General features: G+C 38.2%; 1 protein-coding gene across 4 annotated transcripts in view; it reads right to left on the bottom strand.

The window, feature by feature from the left end:
- Positions 1-222: 222 nt before the first annotated feature.
- KCNQ3 (potassium voltage-gated channel subfamily Q member 3) overlaps positions 223-24,011 on the bottom strand; it is a 198,410-nt gene continuing 174,621 nt past the window's right edge. For all 4 annotated transcript variants that reach the window (XM_071738407.1, XM_071738406.1, XM_071738410.1 and 1 more), the window contains 6 exons: positions 15,534-15,721; positions 14,410-14,512; positions 11,828-11,959; positions 9,469-9,567; positions 7,426-7,510; positions 223-6,485 (listed from right to left, as the gene is read on the bottom strand). In XM_071738407.1, the coding sequence (XP_071594508.1) occupies positions 5,745-6,485; positions 7,426-7,510; positions 9,469-9,567; positions 11,828-11,959; positions 14,410-14,512; positions 15,534-15,721 (1,348 nt within the window). In that variant the 3' untranslated portion in view covers positions 223-5,744. The remainder of the gene's footprint in view (positions 6,486-7,425; positions 7,511-9,468; positions 9,568-11,827; positions 11,960-14,409; positions 14,513-15,533; positions 15,722-24,011) is intronic.

Below are 24,011 nucleotides of genomic sequence, written 5' to 3' on the forward strand. Positions count from 1 at the left end.
AAATCAAAAGGAGTCACAAACAGTGAGATCTATTGTGTGTGATATTGCAACTGGACCTTCTGTAGAACCCAACTAAAGCCCACTTGGAGCTAAGAGGTCAGTCCTGCATAGGTAAAATCAAAATTCTATTGGCCAATGTCTTTGCTGGGGGGATATTTGACACTGTGTTCCTTGAATATGTATGAAGATATCACAGGTTAAATTGAAAGAAATTCCTCCACATCATAATTGAAATTTCTATTTATTAATAAGTGGTGCCATTTTTAAAGACAGAACATAAAAAATCAGTTAAGAAGGATTGTTTGCATAATATATTGAAATAAACATAGTAAAGTTGTTCAAATATTGGACAGTGCCAGAATATAAATTACACATACAGTTTAAAAATTACAATAAATAATATTATAAAGAGCACTAAAGGCCACTTGTATAAAAGTTGTGTTCCCTTGTCAGCCAGAATCTGAAAAGCATCTTTGTAGCATGGAGAAAATTTCAGTGAGCAAGGCACAAATACTAGTAATAATAAGATGCTATAACTAGAAAACAAAATGCAGTTGGCCATGTAACCTTCAGTCTCAGCATATTTTCAAGGATAGAAATAGGATCCCACTTCCAGTATTTTGCTTCACTTAACTTCAGAGGGAAGCTACTAAAAGCTGAATTGGGAAGGATCAAATATTATAGCCTAAATAATCAGAAGCAATAGTGATACCCAGGATCTTCATTCCCACAGTGCCCAGAAAAAACCACTTGAAAATGGCCCCTTTCTTAACTCAGCACCTCTGAGCATCCAAAAGTAAATACCCACATTCAGCTGAGCTCCTGAAGAAAAGCAGTATCACAACAAATTCATGAGGTGCTGTAGAAAATTTAGGTTTGAAGCTCTTTAGAACCTAAAGCTTAGTGAGGGGGCTGTGGGGTGCAAGGAATCAGGATCCAGCTCATTCTCCCACTAAACAGGAGAAACCCAGTTCTTACCTGGGCAAATGGGATGCTGCTCCAAGAACTGTGCTACCAGCAAGGTCAAATTTGATCCAGAATCTGCATTTTCTGATTGCCTTAGGCTATGATGTTGCAAACTGAGTGGACCACGGTGCTCACCTGAAGGCTACAAGTGAGCAGCCCTGCTACACAGGGGTTCAGGTGGGGATCACTTTTTTGTGCTGCTGGGCCACAATTTGAAGCCAAAGAAATTAAAACTATTTCCACTCTGAACCTTAACAATGCAGCAAAGTTACAGAAAAGAACAGAGCAAATACAGCCAAAGTCTATTTAGGTATTTTTCAGTCAATGTCTCCACATGTTGAATTCCCCTTTATTTTGATAGGAGCCAGACTGATTAATTCAGTGCAGGGAAGATCCAAGGCAAGGACAACAGCCATTACCTGACTAGATGCTTTTAAAAGAACCAACTCCTTAAATAGAGCATAAATCACACTTTTTATACCTGCATTCTTTAGATAAATATTTACTTCTGCCTTAATTAAATATTCTCAGCTTGAACCTAAAGTGAGGAAGCTTGGTTATTAATAATGCTGCAAAGAAAGGTACACAATGCAAACACATTCACATTTTCAAATACTTGCAGATGTGTCATTTGTTAGTGCCTAAAAAAATCAGCATAAAAATCTTGCTAAGAAAATCACCTGCAGACCAGTGAAGTCTGTCACAAGGATATTCATAAATAAAGACAGATTGAGACCCAATCCTGACTCCAGTGCATCAGCTTGAGAAGGTTTCTTACTGGATTAAAGGAGAGCAAAGGAAAGTCCTACACTTTCCAATCAAGAAAAACATCTCAAGGCCAGAAACTCTTTGATCACTTGTATGAGTTATGTGTCATCAAAGAGTGGATTCCATGGCTTAATTCTCTTTAATGTAGACCAAGTGTCTGTGTAAGTCTGGATGCTAGGAAGAGCTGACCCAACTGAAATGTCCCATACAAATGGAAGAAGGGGTGAACCTCATGCATTCCATGTACAAACAGTATTATTGACCCAGATGCCTCTCTCAAATGAATTTGGGAATATCTGATTCCCTGAATGGGGAGAACTACTTGGCAAAACAGGTCCTGAGCTTTTAAATGTTGCCAGGGACAATAACCAGAGATACTTTATTTTAATTTTGTCTGGTAGCTATGGCAGAGACATGAACTCCAGGCTGATGCATTTCTAGCACTCAGCCTGAACTGGGATCTGAGGGTTGGTGTGCACATCCCAGGTCAGGGACAGGCTCCAGATCTCACCTTATTGGTGACATCTTGATACATATCTGTTATCAGCACAGACAGCAGAATTGATGCACACCCTATTTTTAATTCAGATTATTTAGCAGGCAGAGAACTGCAAAGCAGATCACCCTTCTAAACAGACCAGCAAATGGTTTCACTGAAAAGAAAGGAGTTTGACAAACTAAGTATTAGAAGAAGCTAAACAGACCTGCCATGACCTTTTTTTTGGGGTTTCTTCCAGAGGATTCAGAAAAGTTCATTGCAGGGCATTTTGCTCATCTTAACACTGGTGCCTTTTAAGAAGAGTTAGACTTTATCTGGCCAGTTAGCACATCATTAAATAATTCATGTTGTGACTACCAACACCTGACCCCGTGGCTTTAAGCTGCATATAGTCAATTGGTGCTTAGAGCCCATAAAGAAAGCTGGTTTGAAGGCAGGTCAGCTCCTGTGTGTACAGAGCAGGGCAGCCCAAATCCTGCTTTCTCTGGGGCTGCACTCTGCATGGAGGTGAAGACCCATCTAAGGCTCTGTCCTTGCTTGGATTTTATCTTGGAATCAACATATCTTTATAATGAGGTGGTTTATAGATTTTTCAGCCAGATTTAATACTGAGAAAAAATTCCCTTTACTTGACCTTGAATGAGAGAGATCTGAGAACTGAACTAAAGAATTTGAGGGGAAAATTGAGCAGGGAACTGCATGGCATAACCACTGTCAAAGACATAAAGAAATTTCTCAGACTTCGCTTGGTTTTTGGCTGCCTTAATTTTTGATTGCTTGAATCTAGAAAGTATTTTAAAAGGGGCCAAACTTAAATGAAATCAGTAGGCATTCCAGACCCTTGACATACAAGAGAAGTGCAGAGGGCTTGTCTAGTGCACATTTACCCCAGTTTCAGAAGTCTAGCAATGTCAACATCAGTTTTCACTCCTTTTCATCCATTTGTCATTTTCGGGTTAAGTCTTATGAGTTGCCACAGATATGTACTAGAAATGCAGCAGGTGCAACACAGGTATTTCCATGGATCACTGATGGCCAAAGAATTCTCCTCAAGATGGCAAATTGTAATGAATTACACTTTTGTCAGCTGATTTTACTCTTTTCAAGTTTAGACATGAAACTGCACCAAATACAGTTTACCTTTTAGGTCAATTGCTATTTTTTCAATTAAGTAATTACCAAAATTATGTCTCATATCACCATAGTTACTGGTTTTATAGCATCTTCATGGACTCAGCTCAGCCTTAAAATTCTGTAACTGGTCTGCATTACTGAATTTGTTCTCTCTGAAGATCTGTCCCAGAATGGATCATGATTTAGCTGAGGAAGCAGATGAGATAAGAAGATGCTAATCCTTTAGAAGTGTCTTTAAATAGATAATAAGCAATGAAGATGAAGGCAATGCTTATATCTGGAAAAGAAGAGAAGCTCTCTGGATGGAATAACTATTAGGAGATATCAGTGATACTGAGGAATCAAACACAAAGCTTATTAGAGTGGGCAAAACCCATCTTCCATTGAAATACACTCTGTCCAGGCCTGTGCAGTACTCAGTTACAGATGGGGAGCCTGGTAAAGTGTCTTTTTTTGTGCTCTGATGCAATGTGCCAAAGATGCTCAGTTGAGCAGCTGCAGATTCACACAAGCAGTCACTACAGAAAGTTCAAATTCTAACACCTTACATGGGTCAAATCTTTGTGTCTTTTTTGGGTCAGTGCTCTGGCCATGGTGATGCTGTCACAATGTGGAGTGACATTGGTCATTCTCACCAGGAGGTGGACATGAGCCATGGCAGAGAGGTTGCACCTTGAATCAGTCAGGTAGGGGTGACTTCCCACTGACTGTGGGTGTCTCTGATCATCTGACATTTAAGCAAGTCACTCCCTGCTCCTTTTGAAGTCAGTAGAGAAATTTGGTCATTGTGAATAACTGAGTTAAAGACAAAATAAATCTCATCCGAAAGATGATTTATGCTTTGGTTATTGAACCCTGTGCTCACCAACTGTACTGATCAGTTTTCAATCAGCTGCAAAGAGTGCACAGCCATTGAACTTGACACCAAATAGACACTATTTTGTTGGACACCTGGACTGACATCAGATGAATTCTGCTATATCCTTCAGGATAATTGGACAGGCTAATTTCACTAGCTGTATACATATTTCATTCTCATTGTAGCGGTGTGATCTGATCTTTGATTCATTTCTTCCCTGTTCCCAGTGGGCTGGATTTTTTTCCTGCTCTCCTTCAACATAATTTCCAGTTCCCATGAAAAATATTTGGCTGAAGCCCATGGACCATAGTTATCCCTCTGTTGCTCAGGGACAGGTGACAAGAATGGCATTTATTTATTTATTTATTTGTACATGGATCTTAAATATGGCATTCATTCAGGCATTTGGAGCAGTCCATTTCCAAGAGAAACAGTAAACAGACAGAAACAGATCCTGGCAGCATCCCACATTGTGGAACTCCCAAAAAGCAGAATAGCCATACTCTGCACATCTGAGGAGCTCAAAGTGCTTGGCAGTTATTAGTGAATTGAGCCTTACAACCTGTGTATTTGTATGGAAGCAAAACTCCTAATTAACAGATTGGGAAATTGAGGCACAGTTACATTATGCAGCTTACTTAGCAGCACATAAATCAATAAATGAGCAGAGTGTATAAACCTGGAATTCTCTATGCTAAACAACCTGGGTTTTGGAAGAGAAAAAAAATTTGGCCCCATAAGTCATAAATGGCCAGAGAAAACGTTTTTCTACAAAATGTTATTGTAGTCACTTTTCCAGCAACTTTTTAAAAATTAGTGGATTTTCAAAGTGGTTTGAGGGATTTATATTTACATTTTTAAAATAAATAAATTTCCATGACCAATCCCAAGAGATGGCTTTGATAATTTTTAATTCTATGCCTAATTACATTTGACATTGTGTTTCATGGGTATTTGTGTAATAGATCACATGAGAAACATTTGGTTCTCAAAACTATTTCAGTAAGGTCATTTGTTTGATTCAGATTCTTCCCTGCTTTGAGTATTAGATATTCTTGCTAGGTTCTTTAGAGATTGAATTACTTATCTTGCAAAATGTATTCAGATCTTATGTTTCCACAAAGGGATATTGCTCCTGAAAGTATTTTTACTTTGCTGCTCTGTTAATAAAATGTAGCAAGGACCACCATCTCCTGCCTGTTACCGATTCACCATTGTTGTACTGAAGAGTATCAGATAGATATGCATCATAGAAGAAATCAGCTGTACCATTTATATAGGGCAAAGTCATGCAAACCATGCTCAAAACTAAGCTCCTTAGTTTTGGTAGCATGAAAAAAACTGCATTAGTAAATTGGATGAAATGGTGCAGAATGACTACCGCTAATATCACATGCATCTTATGCAGCCATTGGTGTTCGGAGCTAGTAAGCTTTTGGGTGTAGAGTAAGTGAGATATACAAAGTATGCTTACATTACACGGAGAAGTCAACCAGTGACTTGCCCCCACACGCACTTTTAAACTGGCTTATTTGACGGGGTCCATATGGAATCTGAAATCCCATCTCCTGTAGAAGACAGAGGCATGGAACCACTCGGTGTGAAAGGGTCGGTGTCTGTGTCCGTTTCCCCCTCCGCCAGGTACCGCTTCTCTCTCATCCACGCCGAGGAGCCCCCGTTGGGGCCAAAGGGGAAGTCATCTCTCTCTTGGGAGATACTGAAGCCACTTGGGGAGCGTTCAAGTTCCTCATGGTTGACGGAGAGAAGGGATAATGGAGTATCACTGTCTCTTGTTAAGCTCCTTCTCTGCCTTGGAGACACCTTGTCTGAGGAAGAGCTTTGTAGGTCTCCTTGCGAGTGGTAGCTAACCTGGGAGTCCATTAATTTAAAAATAGGCAAAACTGTTGGCCTTTCTGCATATGAAGTTGAGCAGGCAGTAGCTTGCAGTTTGGCAGAGTTTTGCCCACCTAATGAAAAAGGTTGGGAGTGAGTCGTGTGACCATGTGCTGAGAAACCATAAGGACTCACTTTGTTGACTGGAACCTGCTGGAAATTGAAAGGAGTTTCATGAGCACACTGCTCAGTATATTTATATATTATTGTTTTTAATTCAGAATACTTGTTATCTTCTCTCTTCTCCTTTGCGGGAGAAGCAGTTTCTTTCATTGGACTTATCTCAGCAACTTGTATTTGTAGCTGTTCCATATGATGCATATGCATATCAACAAGAAAATCCAGTTTCCTCCCCATGTCATTAACCTGAAAAATACAAATGTTATGATGTTGTCTCAAGTCAGCTGTTCAATGAAAGAGTCAATTCCACTGCCCCCAGCAATCTTGTGCTACCATCTTTATTAATCATGAAGCTAATTATAAAACAGTAATTACTTTGCTTTGGAAGCTGGACTGTTGTGGATGCTATCTGATCCTCTAACCACCTCAGATTAAGAAGACCCAGCCCTATAAACTGTGGCAAAAAACTGTCAGCATTGCTGGATATTTTGCAGTCCAGCATGAAACAGCAGTCTAAATGTGGTGACCAAAGTCTTGATTCCATATGGTAAAAAGCTATTACCAAAGTACAGCAGATAGGATTACCTTTGTACACAGACTTATTCTCTAACTTATAACAGCCCCAACACATCAAGGCTGAATATCAGGACTAATTTTGTTTTTTTTTTTAGATAGTACTTTGTGCCTGAACATTTACATTCCATGAAAGGAAATTATGTGAACCAATGCCACTTGCCTCTATCTTACTTACATTATGCATTTACAAATTAGAGTGTCTTGACTTGCTAAGCAATAGGTTAGGATGCACAAAGAGGGCCCAACAATACTTCTGATTGCTAAACCTTGCAAAATAACGTGGTGCTCACAGCAAAACACCAGACATGATGAGAGCAGAGTTTAAGAGAATGAAAAACTTCCATCTAAACACCATGGTTAGTGTCTTGCTGCCATACAAATTGATCTTCATTCAACAGGTTTCAAAATGCACACTTCCCAGGTAACTAAGTTATTTCACATAAAAATTAACAGTATAGTTTTGTAATGATTAGGACAAGATCTCTGTAAATCTTGATCATCCACAATACAGATCTGCCTGGGTCAGTCAGAGACTCATATAAAATTCATGTCAGCTTTATCATTTCTCTATAAGCTCCTCAGACTTCATCACTGTAATGAAAGTACATACCTGTCGTTCAACTTTAACAAATTTGCCCATCATACTTTGGTCTTCAGTGTCTGTTGTAGATGCTTTGGCTACGTACGGTTCATTTCTATAAAGAATAAATAGCTCTATTAGTGTTCAATTTTCCTTTGCATAATTTTAATTTTTATTAGAAATAATTATTACAATCCTGATGGTATAACCATATAGTACCTTGGAGCCCTATTTAAGTAAAAATTAAATTCAGTTATTTATCATAAAAATGTAAGCAAAAGTCTCTGTGATTCCAATGCATTTCTAAAACATATTGCTGGATTTTATTGAAAATTATTTTGGTTTGAAATTAAAGATTAACTAAAACCAAAAGTAAACCAAATGTTACAACAGAAATGAGATCAAGCTCAGACTTGGTGGTATGATGTCAAGTTTGTGAAAAACATTGAGACAGTCTAGATAGTGGGTATACAGGTGGTCTAATTCTTCCTAATTAGCATATTTGAAGACTGAATCTGAGTTTCCAGGCCGTGTCTTTTTTTTTTTCTCAGTTTTGTTAAACTTAAGAGTAACTGGCAAAGAATGGAAATGCTGAAAAGAGATTTCAGAATAAATTTTCCTTTGTGCTATTTCCTACTGCCTGCCCATCAAATGGGCTGACTACAGGAGGTAAGAAGATGATCTCTGCTTAAGTAAAAAACTTGGATTTATAACTTCATGGAATCTGGAATGGTCATTATCAACAGCCTTCCAGTATCTGAAAGGAGCCTACAGGAAAGGTGGGGAGGGACTTTTTACAAGGGTGTGTGGTGATAGGACAAAGGGTAATGGTTTTAAGCTGGAGGAGGGAAAATTTAGGTTTGAAATTAGGAAGAAATTTAGTGTGAGGGTGGTGAGATACTGGTACAGGCTGCCCAAAGAGGTTGTGGATACCTCATCCCTTGAAGTGTTCAAGTCCAGGCTGGATGGGGCTTTAAGCAACCCTTCCAACCCAAACCATTCAATGATAAGTTAAATGTTCATCTAAAGGCTTCCAAAACAACCTCAAAGTACACTCTTTCATAACCTATGTCAAAGCCTAGAAAAACAGTTTCTAAGCCCTTGTTCTTTGACATGATTTAGAAAAAATATACCTTGAAATATTTTTTTTACCAGATCCAGTTCTCCTTCTGACAAAATTAAAAATTTAGTTTTGCGTAATGAAGCAGAAACTTCATCTAAAACGTCAGATTTTTCATATCACATTACTGATGGTACCAGTTCATACAAAAATATGTTATCTAATTGTTTCCCAAATGATCATTGCATCTTCCATATATGGAGGTCTCTGTATTCACATTTACATGTTTTTGCATTTTCCATTGGGTGGGACAAACCAAATAGAGCCAAGTTAGTTTATTTTCAGTACAACTCCATTCACTCTGGGCACCCATAGCATCTCTGGGGACAGATTGTTGATGGTCTTGTGTGGTTCATGGGTAATTGCTGACAGATGCACAGTTGTAAATAAAAGAAAAAAAGTCATTTCCTATTGAATTCTTGCTACCAGAAACACAGTAACACAATATCACACACTAAGTTTGATACCAAAAAACCTGGTATTACAATGTATTTTCATTTTCACCAAACATTGTTTAAAAGCAGCATCATTAAAACTCTGAGTTTGCCGTTTGGTGAGGGCATATACTGAAACTTGTTTCACTCTAGGAAAGTACCTGGTTTGCCTTCAAACTATTGGTGATTTTTACCAAGTTTTAACTGAGTTGAATGTTAGAAATTCAGTATATAAGCATTTAAGTGTATGTCTTTCATGTGAAATCACATTTCCAAACTGTGGAGAAGCTGAGCTAGGCAACTAAGAAGACATTAAGTTTATATTCCCACAATAAATTGTTTTTCAGGAAGCTAGCATCTTTCTGGCTCAACATTTACACTTACATATCTTGTAGCAGCAAATCCTCTCAGCATCATTAACAGTGTACTGGCTGGCTGAAGGAGAGGTATGCTTATTGCTATGAATGAACCTTTTATTTCTGTTTTGGTCTGTAGAGATAACAAGGCATAAAAATTCACCTGGGAGACTGTTGTGAAGGGTAAGAAAAAGCTCCTCCCTTTTGGGATTTCTTATGCTTGGGAGTAGATGGAGGTCCAGGTGTAAAAATCATATCTACTCTGAAAGAAAGAAAAGTGCAACTGGGTAAGTCCATCTCTGTATGCCAATACATGACAGGAAATGCTGCAGGAAACAGTAGCAAAGATTTGAAAGGGAAGCACGTTTTGGTTTGGTGATAAATTGAGGGTCATGATGCATTTTTTCTCTTCTGGGTTCACAATCAATACAAATAATTGTAATTACCTGGTAATCAAGTTATTATTTAGCTCTCTGTTTCTAAAATTTGTGATTTCCAAAATACCTGACTTCATTTTCTTCAAAGAAACTACCTAGTGTGATTGTCAAAAAAGTTGCTTCTCCTAAAAATGTCAGGAGAGACTTATCAGGTCTTCTGCTGGATAGTGAAAATCAGAACTTGGCAAACAGTAGTAATTTTTTATGCTTTTAATAAACCAATTATTTTCTAACTTTATTGTGCCTAATTATATGTAATATATTTTTTTTTAATCTAATAACCCTTTGGGGTTAAAAAATATATAACTATAAATGAAGCTTTACAAAGACTCCTAGGTGACATTTTATTTGGAACAACACCAAAAGTATTGTTTGGGAGGCCCCAGCATATTTAGTTCCACTCTTTTGCTCTGTCAATATATTCTGTCATTTGTAATATCCAACTGCTCAGGTGCAAGAAAACCTCTGCTCATTTGGCCCAGACACCAAAGTTACTTGGCAGCAGCCAGCACTAGCCCAGGGAGCATTTATCTTTATTATTAGACAAACCATGCAGATACATTTCATGATGCCCCATGGGATTTTGAAACCTCAGAAAGCAAGGTTGATATTTGCTAATTGTTTGAGTGTTGATGGACTGTCAGTCAATGTCTCATTAAACTCCTGTGGCATCTCTCTGTTCATGGACACACTGAGTTATCCTCACCTCCCTGCTGTTGTCCAATTATAATTAGTGGAGATCTAGTCAAGACAGTGAAGAAATCTGGGGTGAGTAAAGGATCATCTGATCAAATGAAGACATATAGATTAAGCAGGGGTTAATTTTGTCATAAATTCCATGATTTATGTTGACTGGCTCTCTCTTAATCATAAAAGGAATCTCACATGGTTTGCCAGGGTTATGGGTTTTTATTCAAAGACCTCTAAAAAGTTCTCCCCTGGATACATGCAAAATGGCTTCTGAAATACTATGGTTCCTTCACTACTGGTGATTCTTTATACTGGGGTCTGATACCACTGGGCTGAATATTGTAAGGCTGAGGCTGTGCTCTGATTTTCACCCTGTTTCATCTGACATAACCATTGGGTGAGCTGAGCCTAATCATGTCAGGCATCTTTACTGCTGCTAAAACTCAAGCAAGTATCTGAGAGGTGCTCTGCTGTCCAAAATTCACAGAGCACTTTGGTCTCAGGTAAAAGAAGGACCTCCAGGATAAGGTGTATAGACCTCACCATAGATATGGTGTAGGTTTCTAACACCATGAGCTCTCTTCAACTTCCTGAGCCCAAAAAGATATTGCCACATTGAAATCCAAGCTTATGTGATGCAGAGATCATTTTATTGAGTAGCAATGGTATTTTGCTCACTTGATCAGCTCATTCTTCTGAGCAATCAAGGTTGTACCTGAGTGGCATTTTGCTGTTCAGGGTGACTGGGGGGTTCAGGGAATGTGGAAAATGCTGTGCTGAGACTCAAAAAAATACAGCTACACACATATACACATGCACCCAGACAAGCCTACTAGCTCAAGCTCTGACCTGCACCCATGTTTCAAGATGCAAGCAACATAAAATTTTGTAGACATGCCTCAAAAGCACATCGGGATGTACCAGTTCTGTGAGGAAACAACTGTGGGAGCAAATTGCATCTGAAGAGTCACCAAAGCCTGAAAATCCAATTTTTTTGTATAGGACAATATACACCTGAGTGAAGGGGATGTAAGGACTTCTGTCTGACATATTTTTGCACATGCATGAGATATTTCATCAGTCAGAGGTCAGCAGAGAATCCATCCCAAAGAAAAGAAGAAAACCTCATGCAGAGAGAGAAGGCGAGAAACTTGACCCCAGTCAAATAAGGCAACAAGCAAGAAAATTGACAGGATTATTTTACTCCATTTTCTTTGTAAGTGGTCTCCTCTGCTACAGTTACCCTTGCTAGCTCCTCACTTGCCTTTATTCTTTGCGGAAAAGGCTTTCTCTGTGCAAAGACAGCTTCTGGGTGGTCTTTCAGGCAAATGGGGCAACTATGATTTTATTTTGCTAGGATGGCTACAGTTTTCCCATTTACCAGAGGATTCTTACCTTGCCTGAAGATACTTTATTCTGGAAAGCATATCAAGATGCCCTGCTGAGTATTGCTCTATCACATCCTTTACATCATAAGGCCTCAAAGTCTCCTTGAATTTTTTTTTGTAAAGACGAAACTGTAGTATTCTGCATCATAAACAGAAAAAATTACTAACTTCTTGTTTAAATTCCATAATGATAATTTGCAATTTTATCAAATAATTGACGAACAACTCTGGATGTTTGGAAATTGAGCATGTTATTTCAAAACAAGACAAGAAAACAAAAGCAGGGCCTCTCTAACACCATTCCACATTAGTAAATATGTAATATTTGGCTCTTCATAACTAATAGGCTAAAACAAATCATACACACAAAATGTATTTTTTCAGCACTATCGTAACCAGAAATAGTTCAAAGCTGCAGGCTCATGTGTGGAATTAGATATTGAACATCAGAAGTCACAGGAGATTTTCAATCTGTAAACTTGGAGCCATTTTTTTTTATTATTCACCCTATTAAAAAGTTAATCTATTGGATCTACAATGCTGAATGGTTTGCATTTTGCACCTGGGCATGTTTTGGATAGGATATGAAAATCAGATAAAAATGTGGAAGTTAAGAAGTCGACAGTATTTCTTGATGTGGTGAAAAGAAAAAGTGATAGAACTACCTCAAATGTCCTTGAAAAAGCATTGTTGTTGTTGTTTTGTAATAATTGTAATAATAATAGTAATAATAAATTTATTTTTTTTTAATGACCCAGTAATTCATAACAGAATTCTTCTAACAAGGATCAGTGCTGGTCAGAGCACTAGAAAACTATTCAGCATTCTTTTCTCCATCTTTTTTTCTTTATAAATTAGTTTACACTGTCATATCTTGGTAGAATGTTTCTCTTCTTGGCAAATAGAAAAGAAACATACATAAAGAAAGAAAAGCATTTTCTTTCTTTAATCTGTCTTAGACCTGGGATTCAAGGTTTTTCTTTCTCACTAGAGTGTACATGTTCTTACTGGTCTCAAGTGGGGAATCACTGTTGTTTTTTAAGATTCTGTCCTACTTCTTATTCAAGGTTTGTGGGCATTTTTAATCTGTATAAACTTTCATTTAGCGAAGATAGTTCTATTATGACTTCTTAAGGGTTTCTGAGTTCTTAATCTGTTGCATATAAATCTTTCAAGATTTCAAAATTATAATTTTTATAACGAAACTATATATGGTAACAGCAAAACTATACTTAAAAAACCACCATAAATGAAGAATAGGAATCACAATAATAGTAATTTGAATTTAAAATCACCCTGAAAACCCATTAAGCGTTTTGTCTGAAATAATTCTGAATTAGCATTCAGGGTCTGGGTAAATGATACCAGAAATAAATAAAAAAAAAAGCCTGGCTCATGATTGATTTAAAGGAAAATTACATGAATCCATTACATTTGCCCAGTATGTGGGAAAGGAAGTTTTCCAAAGGTAATAATAGAGGAGGAGGTGGGGCTGGGAAACAGGAATATATATAGTTTGTATTTGAAAGCAAGCAGATATCAGCGAAAGAAAGGGAAAGCTGTGGAAAAAATAGGGATGAAGAAACTTCCAGCAGGTGGGAAGCAGCCATGGGTAACATGAGAATAACCTGTAGGCCATGGCTTTCAGCTGACTTGAGATAGCCTGGAATTTTTAATGACTGGTTCTCCTGCACCTAACTGGAAAAGAACCAGGAGGATATATATATATATTGTGGTTATACATGTGTAAGTATATGCTTATATTCTTATATCCATTTTCCTTGAAGTTCTTCTAAAACAATTATTTTAGGGCACTCCAGACTTGCAGTGTTTCACTTGGAAGGAAGTAAATTCCTGGCCAAAATATAAAAGCTTCTGGAACAAAAAGCAACTGCAATGAAAGAAGAACTATTTTTCCATGGGGGCATTTTTTGAAGGAAGAGAGTAAAAAATACTGAGCAGAGTAGTAACAGAACATCAGTGAATGAATTCTGTGTGCTTGATGTGCTAAATATATTATCAAGATTTACTAGCAGTTTTCTAACCCAAGGGAATATCTCTTGTGATATGAAAATAAAAGTGACATCTTACAAGCTGAAGATTTCTGAAATGGAGCCCTTATTATCTATTAAAATATAACAACTGAAAATTATATTGCACACTCATAAAATTGTGAATTAAAAAGAGTTGAGTTGGCTCAGGTTTTATTGTTAAGCAAAAACTCCAGTTTCACATAAATACTGTAAGCACTAAATTGAGCAAGATACTATATTCATAGCATATTTTAATGCAGAACTGCATACAATATATAAATATACTTATATAATAAATATACTTATTACATATCTTGCAAAAATGGCAGTCAATGTTACTGAAAAACATTTTCCTTTCTGCATATTTTCAAAGAGGACTTCAAATAGAGTCTGTCTGTGCTTTTCAAAATATCTAGAATTACCTAATCTATTGCATTTAAAACACAAGTAATAACAGCAGCAATGGATCAAGATGTAGTAACATAGTAAGGTGATTTTCTGAAGCAAAAGCATTCAAAGTCAAAGCAAAGAATTGAGAAGCATCAGAGACTTTTACCTGACAGCTCGGATGGCTGTCTTGAATGTGGGGATCATGTCTTCCATAAGGAAGTCACCACTGTCTCCTCTCTCTTCTGCCATGGGTTCCCCTGTTCCTGCATCTGCAAAGAAGGTCAAAAAAAGCTGAATGAACATCTGACCATGCGATGTTTGGAGGATGCTTTGGCTAACTAAAACACTACATAAAGTAAGTGTCATTTATTAAAGGATCATCTTGCAGGGTCCTCTTTCTCTGGTCAGCTTGTGAAAGGGGAATCATGATTTCTCACATTGAGAGATCTCCTCTCAGATTCCAGAAATTCTGAAACTTCCTTTCCAGTGGATTTAGAGGTTTCCACTTTTAGGAGCTTTTACAGTGGTAATTATTTGCCAAAATTATTTTACATAGCTTTAAAACAGGCATAGAACTACAGGCCCAGTTCTCCTCCTACTTGTTCTACTGGAGCTGTGTGGAAGAGGATAACCAAGTTCCCAGTGTGGACACCCAGACTACATCCATGGTAGTTTGCCCAGCATGCACTGATGCCTGGTGGCACATTAAAGGAAAAATTGTTACTTACAACAGAAAAATCTGTTATTTACAGATAATTGAGACACTTTAAATAATAAGAGGAAAATACATGCCCAGGGAAGCTGAGAGGAAAAATGTCCTGTGATGCACAGACACCAAATGGAAACCTGCTGAGAGGCAGCAGTCTTAGGGACAGTGGGAGGGAAGCAGCCTTTGACTCTAGAAAACAAGGTTTTAAGAGATTGCAGCAAGCAGATATTTTGAGAAGCCTGGACACAAGCCCTTCAGGACTGGCTGCAGTCTAGGAGGGAGCTACCTTAGTATAACATCTCTGCCCAATGCTCCCTCCTGTTCCAGGTCAAATAGTTTGACCACACCACTGACTATTTCCCAAACTGACTGCTGGGTTGGCAGGGCCATTGCCTTATTTCAAGCACCGTGTTGCCTGGACTCCAACACTCATTTTCTGGAGCTTTCTCAAAAGTGCAATGTAAAACCAGGGACCAGCTGTGCTTGGCCCCGAAAGTTACAAACCTTCAACAGAAGATGCAGAACAAAGTAAATGGGAGGAATAGGGAATGGATTGAAAGAAATCAACACAGATGGGCTACCTTCTGAGCTCTGCCAAAAGGCGTACGCTTTCATTCGGAATGCTGTGCGAAAACGCTCCTTATTATTCAAGACAACATTCTTAGGCTCTTTTGAAGGACTTTCTTCAATGGCATCTACATTCAGAGGGGTAAATAGCTTTCCTTTAGTATTGGTACCACGAACCCGATCCAAGAGACCCAGCTTTTGGCTACAAAATAAGCAAAAGTAATCATTTTCCTCCTTTGTACACGTATAACTTGTTTTCATGATTAAGTATATAATGGGCTAAATAAATATATTGTATACAAGGACACTGCTGGGGCTACCATACATCAACATCTTTGTAAGCAACAGCTAAGGTCCATGCATAATTGATGAATTTTTATGAACTTTTTTTTCACATTGATGCTGAAAATGTTACCAGAGGGTCTCCCTATCCTCTCTACATAATGTATCACAATGCTTCAGCTTCATCAGCATGTCTGAAGCATTAGATTTATTAAGAAATCTAAGAAAAGAAACAGCACTGCTGAGGCAGTTACATTGTCTAATGATAAGGATGCTTGGCCTCTCCTGTTCAGTGCTTTAACTACTGGGTCCATGGCAGGCTATTAAATGAATAATGCAAATGCAGAGCCAGGATTGAAAGGAAGTCAGATGTGCTTTGAACCAAATAAATTCTCAGTAAAGCACTGGAAAGGCATTGCCAAGCAATTACTAGGTACATGGCAAGGCAGTTCTCTCCACCATTAACTTTCAGCCATCTCTCACTACACTAGAAACTGAGGTGACCACAGAAGAATTGTAGGAGACTGACATGATTTTTAGCTCCAATGATTTCTTGCACTGTCAAGATGCAAGAAATCCAAAATGCTTTGCACTTACAGATTTACTGACCAAAGTAATTTTCCCTTCAGTGACAACATATGCCTAGAACTGCATCTTCTTGCCACCTTATCAGTATCAGCAACCCTTCTGACAGCCTGATGACTTAAAGGGAATTACTAACTGCACTAAAAAGCAACACAAAATTAATTTGTTAGCTTAAGAGTTTAAACATGCTCTGAACACTTTATCAGAGAAAGATGGTATAATTATTTGATTTGCTTGTTCACTTTGCTGCTTAAGTATTTGTCAACTGTATATTTGTTAAAAAATACTAGGCTATTCCATGGAAAGAAAGCCTGCCTTTTAACCTTTTCTTCAGTGTTGCAGTGGTGGACATCTCTGGGGGGAGATGAATTGAGCAGACGTGGTTAAGAGGCTCTTCAAAGAGGGGCAGGCAGGGTGAGTGGGGAGAGAGAAGAAGCCACTCCAGCAATCAGGAATCTGAGAGCCACAGACAGGAGCAGAGCTGAAGGATGAACAGCAGTGGTAGAGCTGAAGGATGAACAGCAGTGGTGACCAGAAGAAAAAGATTTCATAGGTATGCAGAGAGGCATCTGTGCAGCTCAGCCTAAGACAGTAAACTTGCTGGCAAGGAGGGAAAAGCATGGGGAAGCTCCACCATGCAAGGATAAAGTGGACAAAGATGGAGACTTGTGTGTACACATTGCACTTGAAAGCTTGGACTCACAGAACTATTTATTCTGTATTTAAGGAGTTATCTTGGTGAGATGGATTATTTTTGAGTTCTGGCATTTCTGGTGCCATTGGTGCACCTCTTTGAGAGTAGGATCTATTTCTGTTTCAGAGTTCTCTCTGTGGCAGCATCCTCTAAAATGGAAGTTCTTAGGACATTACTCCTAGAATGATAAAGGTGAGATGCATTTAGTTTTAATGATTTTGCAGTTTTCATAAGAGTGCTGACTCTAGCAGGGATATTGCAGTTTGCAACATGCATTTATTTTTTGTTGTTGTTGTTTTTGGCTGTTTTTTTTTTTAATATGAATTTGCCACAAACTGTTTCTGACTGACATATATTTGACCCAGAAGGTAATGAAATAAAGGCTTCCCTGTCACAAAAGATCTAAGCATGAAGGATATTTTTTCAGGCCTTCTAAAGCTTCTTGTTGACAATATGATAATATTTGTGACTGCAATATCTGTAGACTAATGAATTGAGATATTTGCCCTGATATTTGCCCTGGTACCATGTGTATGAAGAATGTATGTGTGTGTAAGTTCAGAAGTGGCTACTAGGAAGGACTGGTGTGAGTAAGGAGACACACAGCTAGTCCTGCTATATGAGCATCAATAGGACTGAAGCCAATGATACAAGAAGATAAAAAGCATGAATTTGTGTGAAAACTAGAACAGTCTAAGTGAATGTTATCAGTATTACCCTGACTTTGCCCTAGTGTAATTTCCTGTGGAATTCATGGCATGGGGAAACACGTATCTATAGACATAGATAAATGTATAGAGCATAAAAGTAAGGGATTTTTTTTTGTTTGTTTCTTTGTTGAAAAATATTAGATGTTACCTATTGAATATCTATGGCAAATTAGTCGTCACCGGGCAGTCTCATGCTCAGTCTTAAGCACTTGTTTAACAAGTGGTTCCCACAATGCTTGCTTTTGGGTAAGAATCTTGATCTGACTGATCCATCAAGGTGCTCTAAAGGCAAAACTGATGGTGAGTGCAGGGCCCCAACATGTACTTTGTGTTCTACGAGGACAGGGAGTATCCTGTGATATCTGTTCTGCATCACTATCATTCTCTATTCTTTCATTGGCCATGGCTGAGAGCAGTAGCACTGCTTTGCAAGAAGGATATCTTAACTCTACAGCATTTCTGTGGAATTTGTATTCTTTATGTACAATAGGCTTGCTGTGGAGATCAGCTTTACTTGATGAGGGCATTAACAGATCACCAATGATAGAGAAATCTCAAATGTTAGGGGAGACTAAGAGTCCACTTATTCTTCAAGACTTCATGATTGATCATTGTGGTTCAAGACCTTCCAGGATGAGAGTGAAGCTCCTAGAAGGATGAAATCTAGTAGTGAAACACAGTTGATTTCAGATGGTAAGGTGAGTTCCTCAAAGGCCAGAGACAGTCACATAATACGCACTGGATTTGAACAATATATTAAATGTCACAAGATTAGGTTTAGTAATACTAAAGAGCAGTGCTCAAGAGAAGAAAATGTTTAAGGCAGAGAACCTGAAAGATGAAAAAACAGAAAAATAGGTGAGACAGCAGATTCCTATTGTTGACAAATAGCAGTGTGATGCTATTTTAGAGGAACAGAGGCTGTCATGACTTACGGTCTCTGATTCTCTCTCCAGAAACTTGATTGGTCCTTCAAACTCCATATTCAGATCTCCCAAAGTCTGCAGGTTAAAACTCCTCTAATAACTGCCTTCCACACTCATCTGTGGACTCGTTTTGTTTTGTTTTGTTTCTTTTTGCTTTGCTAAGGAAGGGGTTTCAGGTAGATAACTTAAACCAAAAGCATTTTCCAAATTCCCTTTCTAGCAAGTTTCTCAATTTTCCCCATTGATAAGTGTCACTTTAGGAACAAACTGTTGTCCAAATACTGGTGCTCGACATCTTATGTTTAGGAGCTGGAATTCATCTGTCTTAAGATGTTTAAAAAGTTAAATGTTCTAAGATTTGTCTTTAGACCCCTTTCTATAATCCATGGTGCTACAGAATGCCGGGCTGCATTTCACTTTGGGATGACTTTACAGCTGGGGGAACTTGTCTCCTGTCACTGACTAGAGAAAGGTGTAGATGAGAGGTCACTTAATAAGACCCTGGGCTAAGCTAAAATTACCTGAGCTGAAGCTTTCCTCATTAATTGCATTCATATGAGTAACCCTTAAAGTAACATTCAGATTCATAACAGTATTTTTATGCAATAAATACAGACAATTGTTTTCATATCCAGGCAGCCAGAGCAGTAGAATCATCAGAAAATAATTCATCAGTATGAAAAAATTCCACAGTATGTTGTATACAAAAAACCCAAACCAAACCAAACCAAAACCCAAGCTTCTTTCCAGATAATGGCCAGCTGTCATCAGAGAAAAAAAATGGACTTTACTCTCGTTTCCAAGGGATGAAATCTGGGTCTGCTGGGGTTTTTGTTTTCACTGTTCTTTTTAAAAAGACTTAGGAAACATTTGTTCTCATGACACAATCTCCTTCATTAAACCAGCATGCGCATGGCTCAGTCTCAGAGTATGAAGCATGCGCAGATCACATCATCCTTCTTGAGAGTGGCTAGGACAGTGGTTCCCACCCACAGGGTCATGTACTGCTGCCTGTATTCCAGACTTTTCCTACTGATGCTTGCTACTCTTCTTCTCCTTGGGACAGTGGTTTCACTTATTTTTGCCTCCTTATATTAGATAAAATATTATACCTAACTTCTGGTGTAATCCCAGTAACTGAAGGGACTCAAATGCATCCCAAATGTGCTATTAGAATTGTGGAGTAATTTCCTTAACTAGCTTGAATACATTTCCATTGGTTGTCTTGCAGTCTACTGCATCCTCTCCCTTGTGATGGAATAAAAATTTTCTCAAAGCTTTTGTCTTTGTTGTCCCAGCATGAGAACTCCTTAATTCTGTGGTCGATACTGACGACCATCAAAGAAGGAAGGCAGAAGTGCAGACAGTTTTTCTTGAAAATTTCCTGAGTACAGAACAATTCACCTCTCAGACTGTGCTCCCCAAGAGCAGTGGGAATTATTTTGGAAAATCTGAGCGATGAATTGGGTGGCTGAATACAGAAGAGATGGCTGCCTTCAGCAGCAGATATTTTACCTTTCCTCAGAATAAAGAGTGGGAACCACTGCACTAGAAATACTTCTCCAGAAACAGTCATGCAAGGAAATAATGCAGTTACATCCCACCATGCAAGCCAGATACTCTCCTCTCTGGGCTTTGCCTATTATTGAAGTTTCATAAACAAATGGTACATGTATGAGAAGAAAAAGAATGAATTAATGCTAACAGTGAATCAAACACAGCTCTCTTCCATGTATTTACTGTTATCACCTAACAGGGAGTAGCAATAATCAAGAATGAGGACAGCCGTGAATCCTGCCCTGAATACATTCAGCTGACCTCAGAGATCATGTGTTTTCTTAATGTAAAACACAGAAAATTTTGCTCTTCCGAGGTACTTCTGAACTTTCATCAGTCAGCTTTACCTTATAAGAAAATCAAGTAACATTGTTTTCTAAACTGAGGAAGTCAAAATTAGGTCCAGTCTCAAAATAATTGACTGTAACTTCTTAACAGCTAATGTCTTCACTTGAAAAGTACTTTGCACCCTGAATCCTGAGGTGTAAACTTGCAAATTCCTGATGTCTGAGGAGGAAGCATCCCCTTCAAGCCAACCAATTTTCACACTCTTTGCTTGTGTATGTCCTCACTGGTATTTAATTGTAGGCATAACTCTAAACCCAAACTCACCTACCATCCAGATTAATTGCTCAGAAACATGAAGACTAACTTGGGCTCAACTTTGATGTTCTTCAGAAAGAGCCCTCAAGCCCACTAAAGGTATTTGCTCAGCCTCTCTTTTCATCCACACTTTCTAAAGTGATTGGAAATGGGTAAAAAAAAAAAAAAAAGTCACACAAATCCATGGGAAGAAAAATCCAAGTTCAATTCTTTGTGAAAACAGAATAGACATTTTCCACCAACAGATACATCCAGCAACATAGGAAAAAAACATATGAATGTTGACCCACTGTATGTTGCAGTGAATGTAGCTCCATTTATCAACTACTAGAAAGTTAAACCAAACTGCAAAATCAATGTCTCTTGACTGGTTTGCATGGGCCAACTATCCAGTGAAAAATCAGAGTGCTTCAGTAGCAATTGTTGAAAAATTGAAGTTCTTAGACTAGGAAAGTTGAGTTGTGTGATGGTGACTTCATGTTTGTGGAATGAAGTGGGAATGAGAACAATGAGCTAGGGGTGAATGACAGCAAAATATCTCTGTAAGAAAGAATAAAATGCTTAACAATTCAGTCAAAATATTAGTATTTCTGAAAATGTAGTCTTTCAGATTCCTGAATTATTTTTATCTTTCTTCGCAGGAAGATAAGAGTTCTTGCCCCACATCTTAGGTCACAGTTCACCACAGTATTTCAGTATGTCACTAACTTTACCCAGATGTTAAAAGGAATCAACCTGTTTTCCATTTGCTGAAACAGAACCTGTTAAAACACATGCAGAGATGTTGTTCCACTGAACTCAAATGCAAAGTGAGTTGCATGAATTTGTGCTGGCAAGACTGGGACTGAATAAAGAATGGTATTTAGCTCTTCTAGTGTCTTTTTTTCACAGTATATTTCTAAATGGTTTGCAGAGTAGGCAAGTATCATTCCCATTCTACAAAAACAGAGAATAGCAATTGTTTCTAAGCAGATCATTGACAGAGCCAGGATAGATCCCATGTTTTCTTAACAGCAGAACAGTGAATATCTGCAAGGTCATGCAAGTTTCTTTTAATGTTTAAATAACTTTTCAGTCTTATCCCCCCTCATTTTTTATGGTGATTGAATGAACTACTTCAGTAAAACAGAAAGTGCAGGCAGAGAATGGCATGCAAGAAATATGAAAAGAGTAAGGCTCAATTGTTACTTGAATATATATACCTAAGTTTTCTTGTGAGGCTTGATCCAAAGAATGACTCCCTACTAATCATGACATTACTGTAAAGTGAAGAAAAGGTATTAAGATGAGACGTTAATGGTTACCCATGAAAAGCTCTATGAAAAAAATGGGAACAGCCTTTCATTTGTAGTTAATGGAGTGTGCAGATCAGAGTGGCTTTTTACTCCTTCTGTTCTGGGCAGATGCATTAAGAAGAAATGCTGAGAGTGAAAATATCTACCTTGCAAATATGATTTTATTTTCATATGCTGTTAGTACTGGCAATACAAAAATGAACCACATTATATGCATTTGTTCATACTAACATAATAGGAAAGACTAGTAGCAATTCTGGCACTGAAAAAATTTTAACCAACTTTTTAAAGGCAGAGAAATATTATTTATCTTTGAGAAACAAGGAAACAGAGATGAATGTCTTTTTACAACCCCATAATAATAGATCTAAGAATTAAAATGTTCTCCTGATGTCAGGTTCTATAGTTGCACAATGCTGATGAGGAGCAAGACACTTTTGGTAACATGTCTGCACATGGAAGTGATTCAAAACTCATACACTAACAGTGCTGAAAAATCAGGCCCAGGATAACTTTCTCAAACATAGACATAAAAAGCTGGTTCAAAATAAATAATATGTCCATCCAGCAAAGGTCCATCCTAGAGGCTGGGAAAACTAGGTCAATCACCCAAACATTCACTCCAGCAGAAATGATATATTAATATATCTTTCTCACAAACCTTGATTCTTGGGAGCTGAACAGATGAAAAGGCTTTGCAATACATTCAGAAGAGCAATTGCTATCTCAGATTTCATGAGCTGGTAGTTTAAGGTATTGATTAAGGAAGAAAAGCTTGTGGCATGTCTTGTATAAAGTCAGTAAACTCCCCACCATCAAGCAATAAATAGCACACTCCCCAGCTCCTCCTCTTTGGGGGCAGAATACAGGACATGTAGGGAAATAGCTGTTCTTAGAGCAGCAGCACGTGTACCACTTCCCTGCTTACAGGAACCAGGCTGCTGTCTAGCTCAGGGGTACCCCAAGATGCTTTTCATCATATCTCTCATCCTCACAGTTTTAGTTTAAGGGGAGCTTCAGTACAGCCTCGGACTGCTGGCAACCTTTAATTGGCTTTCTACCATCCCAAGTCTTTCCCTGAAGCCTTGCCTTGGGGATCCAGCTTCTGACTCTTCCTCACTGTTTTCTTCCCTGGGTTTTTCCCAAATGGCCTAAGAACAAGGAGATGCATCTAGCTGTGACTTTGTTGTGATGTCAGCTTCTACTTCCAAGGAGAGATCCTAGAAGGATCTGTCCCGGAGTTCAACACTACTAATGTGGAGTTTCTAAGAGCTTTTGCATCACAGAATAGAAGCCCTGCCACTGAAACCACCACCCATCCTCAAATTTTCCCACAGCCAAGCCTCATTTTTAGTTTATTAACTATTCAAACTCTCGGAGTCTTCTGGGAAGGTTTTGGATCAATTCTGTCTCCTTTATTAACACCTGTTCAGAAAGTGCAGTTTATTACCAGAACTTTGCCATTAAGAGCTTAACTAATGCAAGAACTTGGAGACTGAGGGTGCTTGTAGGCTGTTCTCTCCACTAGGACCATTATTGCTCATTTATTTCAACACAGCTTTAAATGCAAATTGCAGTGGAGAACTAGTAATACTTTCTGTACTAAATTACTGTAGGAGGAATAGGATTTTTTAAAATTATCTCGTCTGTAAATAAGAGTTTTATGAGGAGTTTTATGAGAGATGGGAGATGTGACTGTCAAAACAACCAGATTTTATAGCTCAGTCCCATGTCTACTGAAGTCAGTCGATGCTCCCACAAACACCATTGTTTTTCTGTTTACCTGCACAGTTTCCAATCCTCTTTCCTGAATGCCTGTTTCCATAAACACATTCCTGCT

Source organism: Heliangelus exortis, chromosome 2 (assembly GCF_036169615.1).
Source record: "Heliangelus exortis chromosome 2, bHelExo1.hap1, whole genome shotgun sequence".
NCBI lineage: Eukaryota > Metazoa > Chordata > Aves > Apodiformes > Trochilidae > Heliangelus > Heliangelus exortis.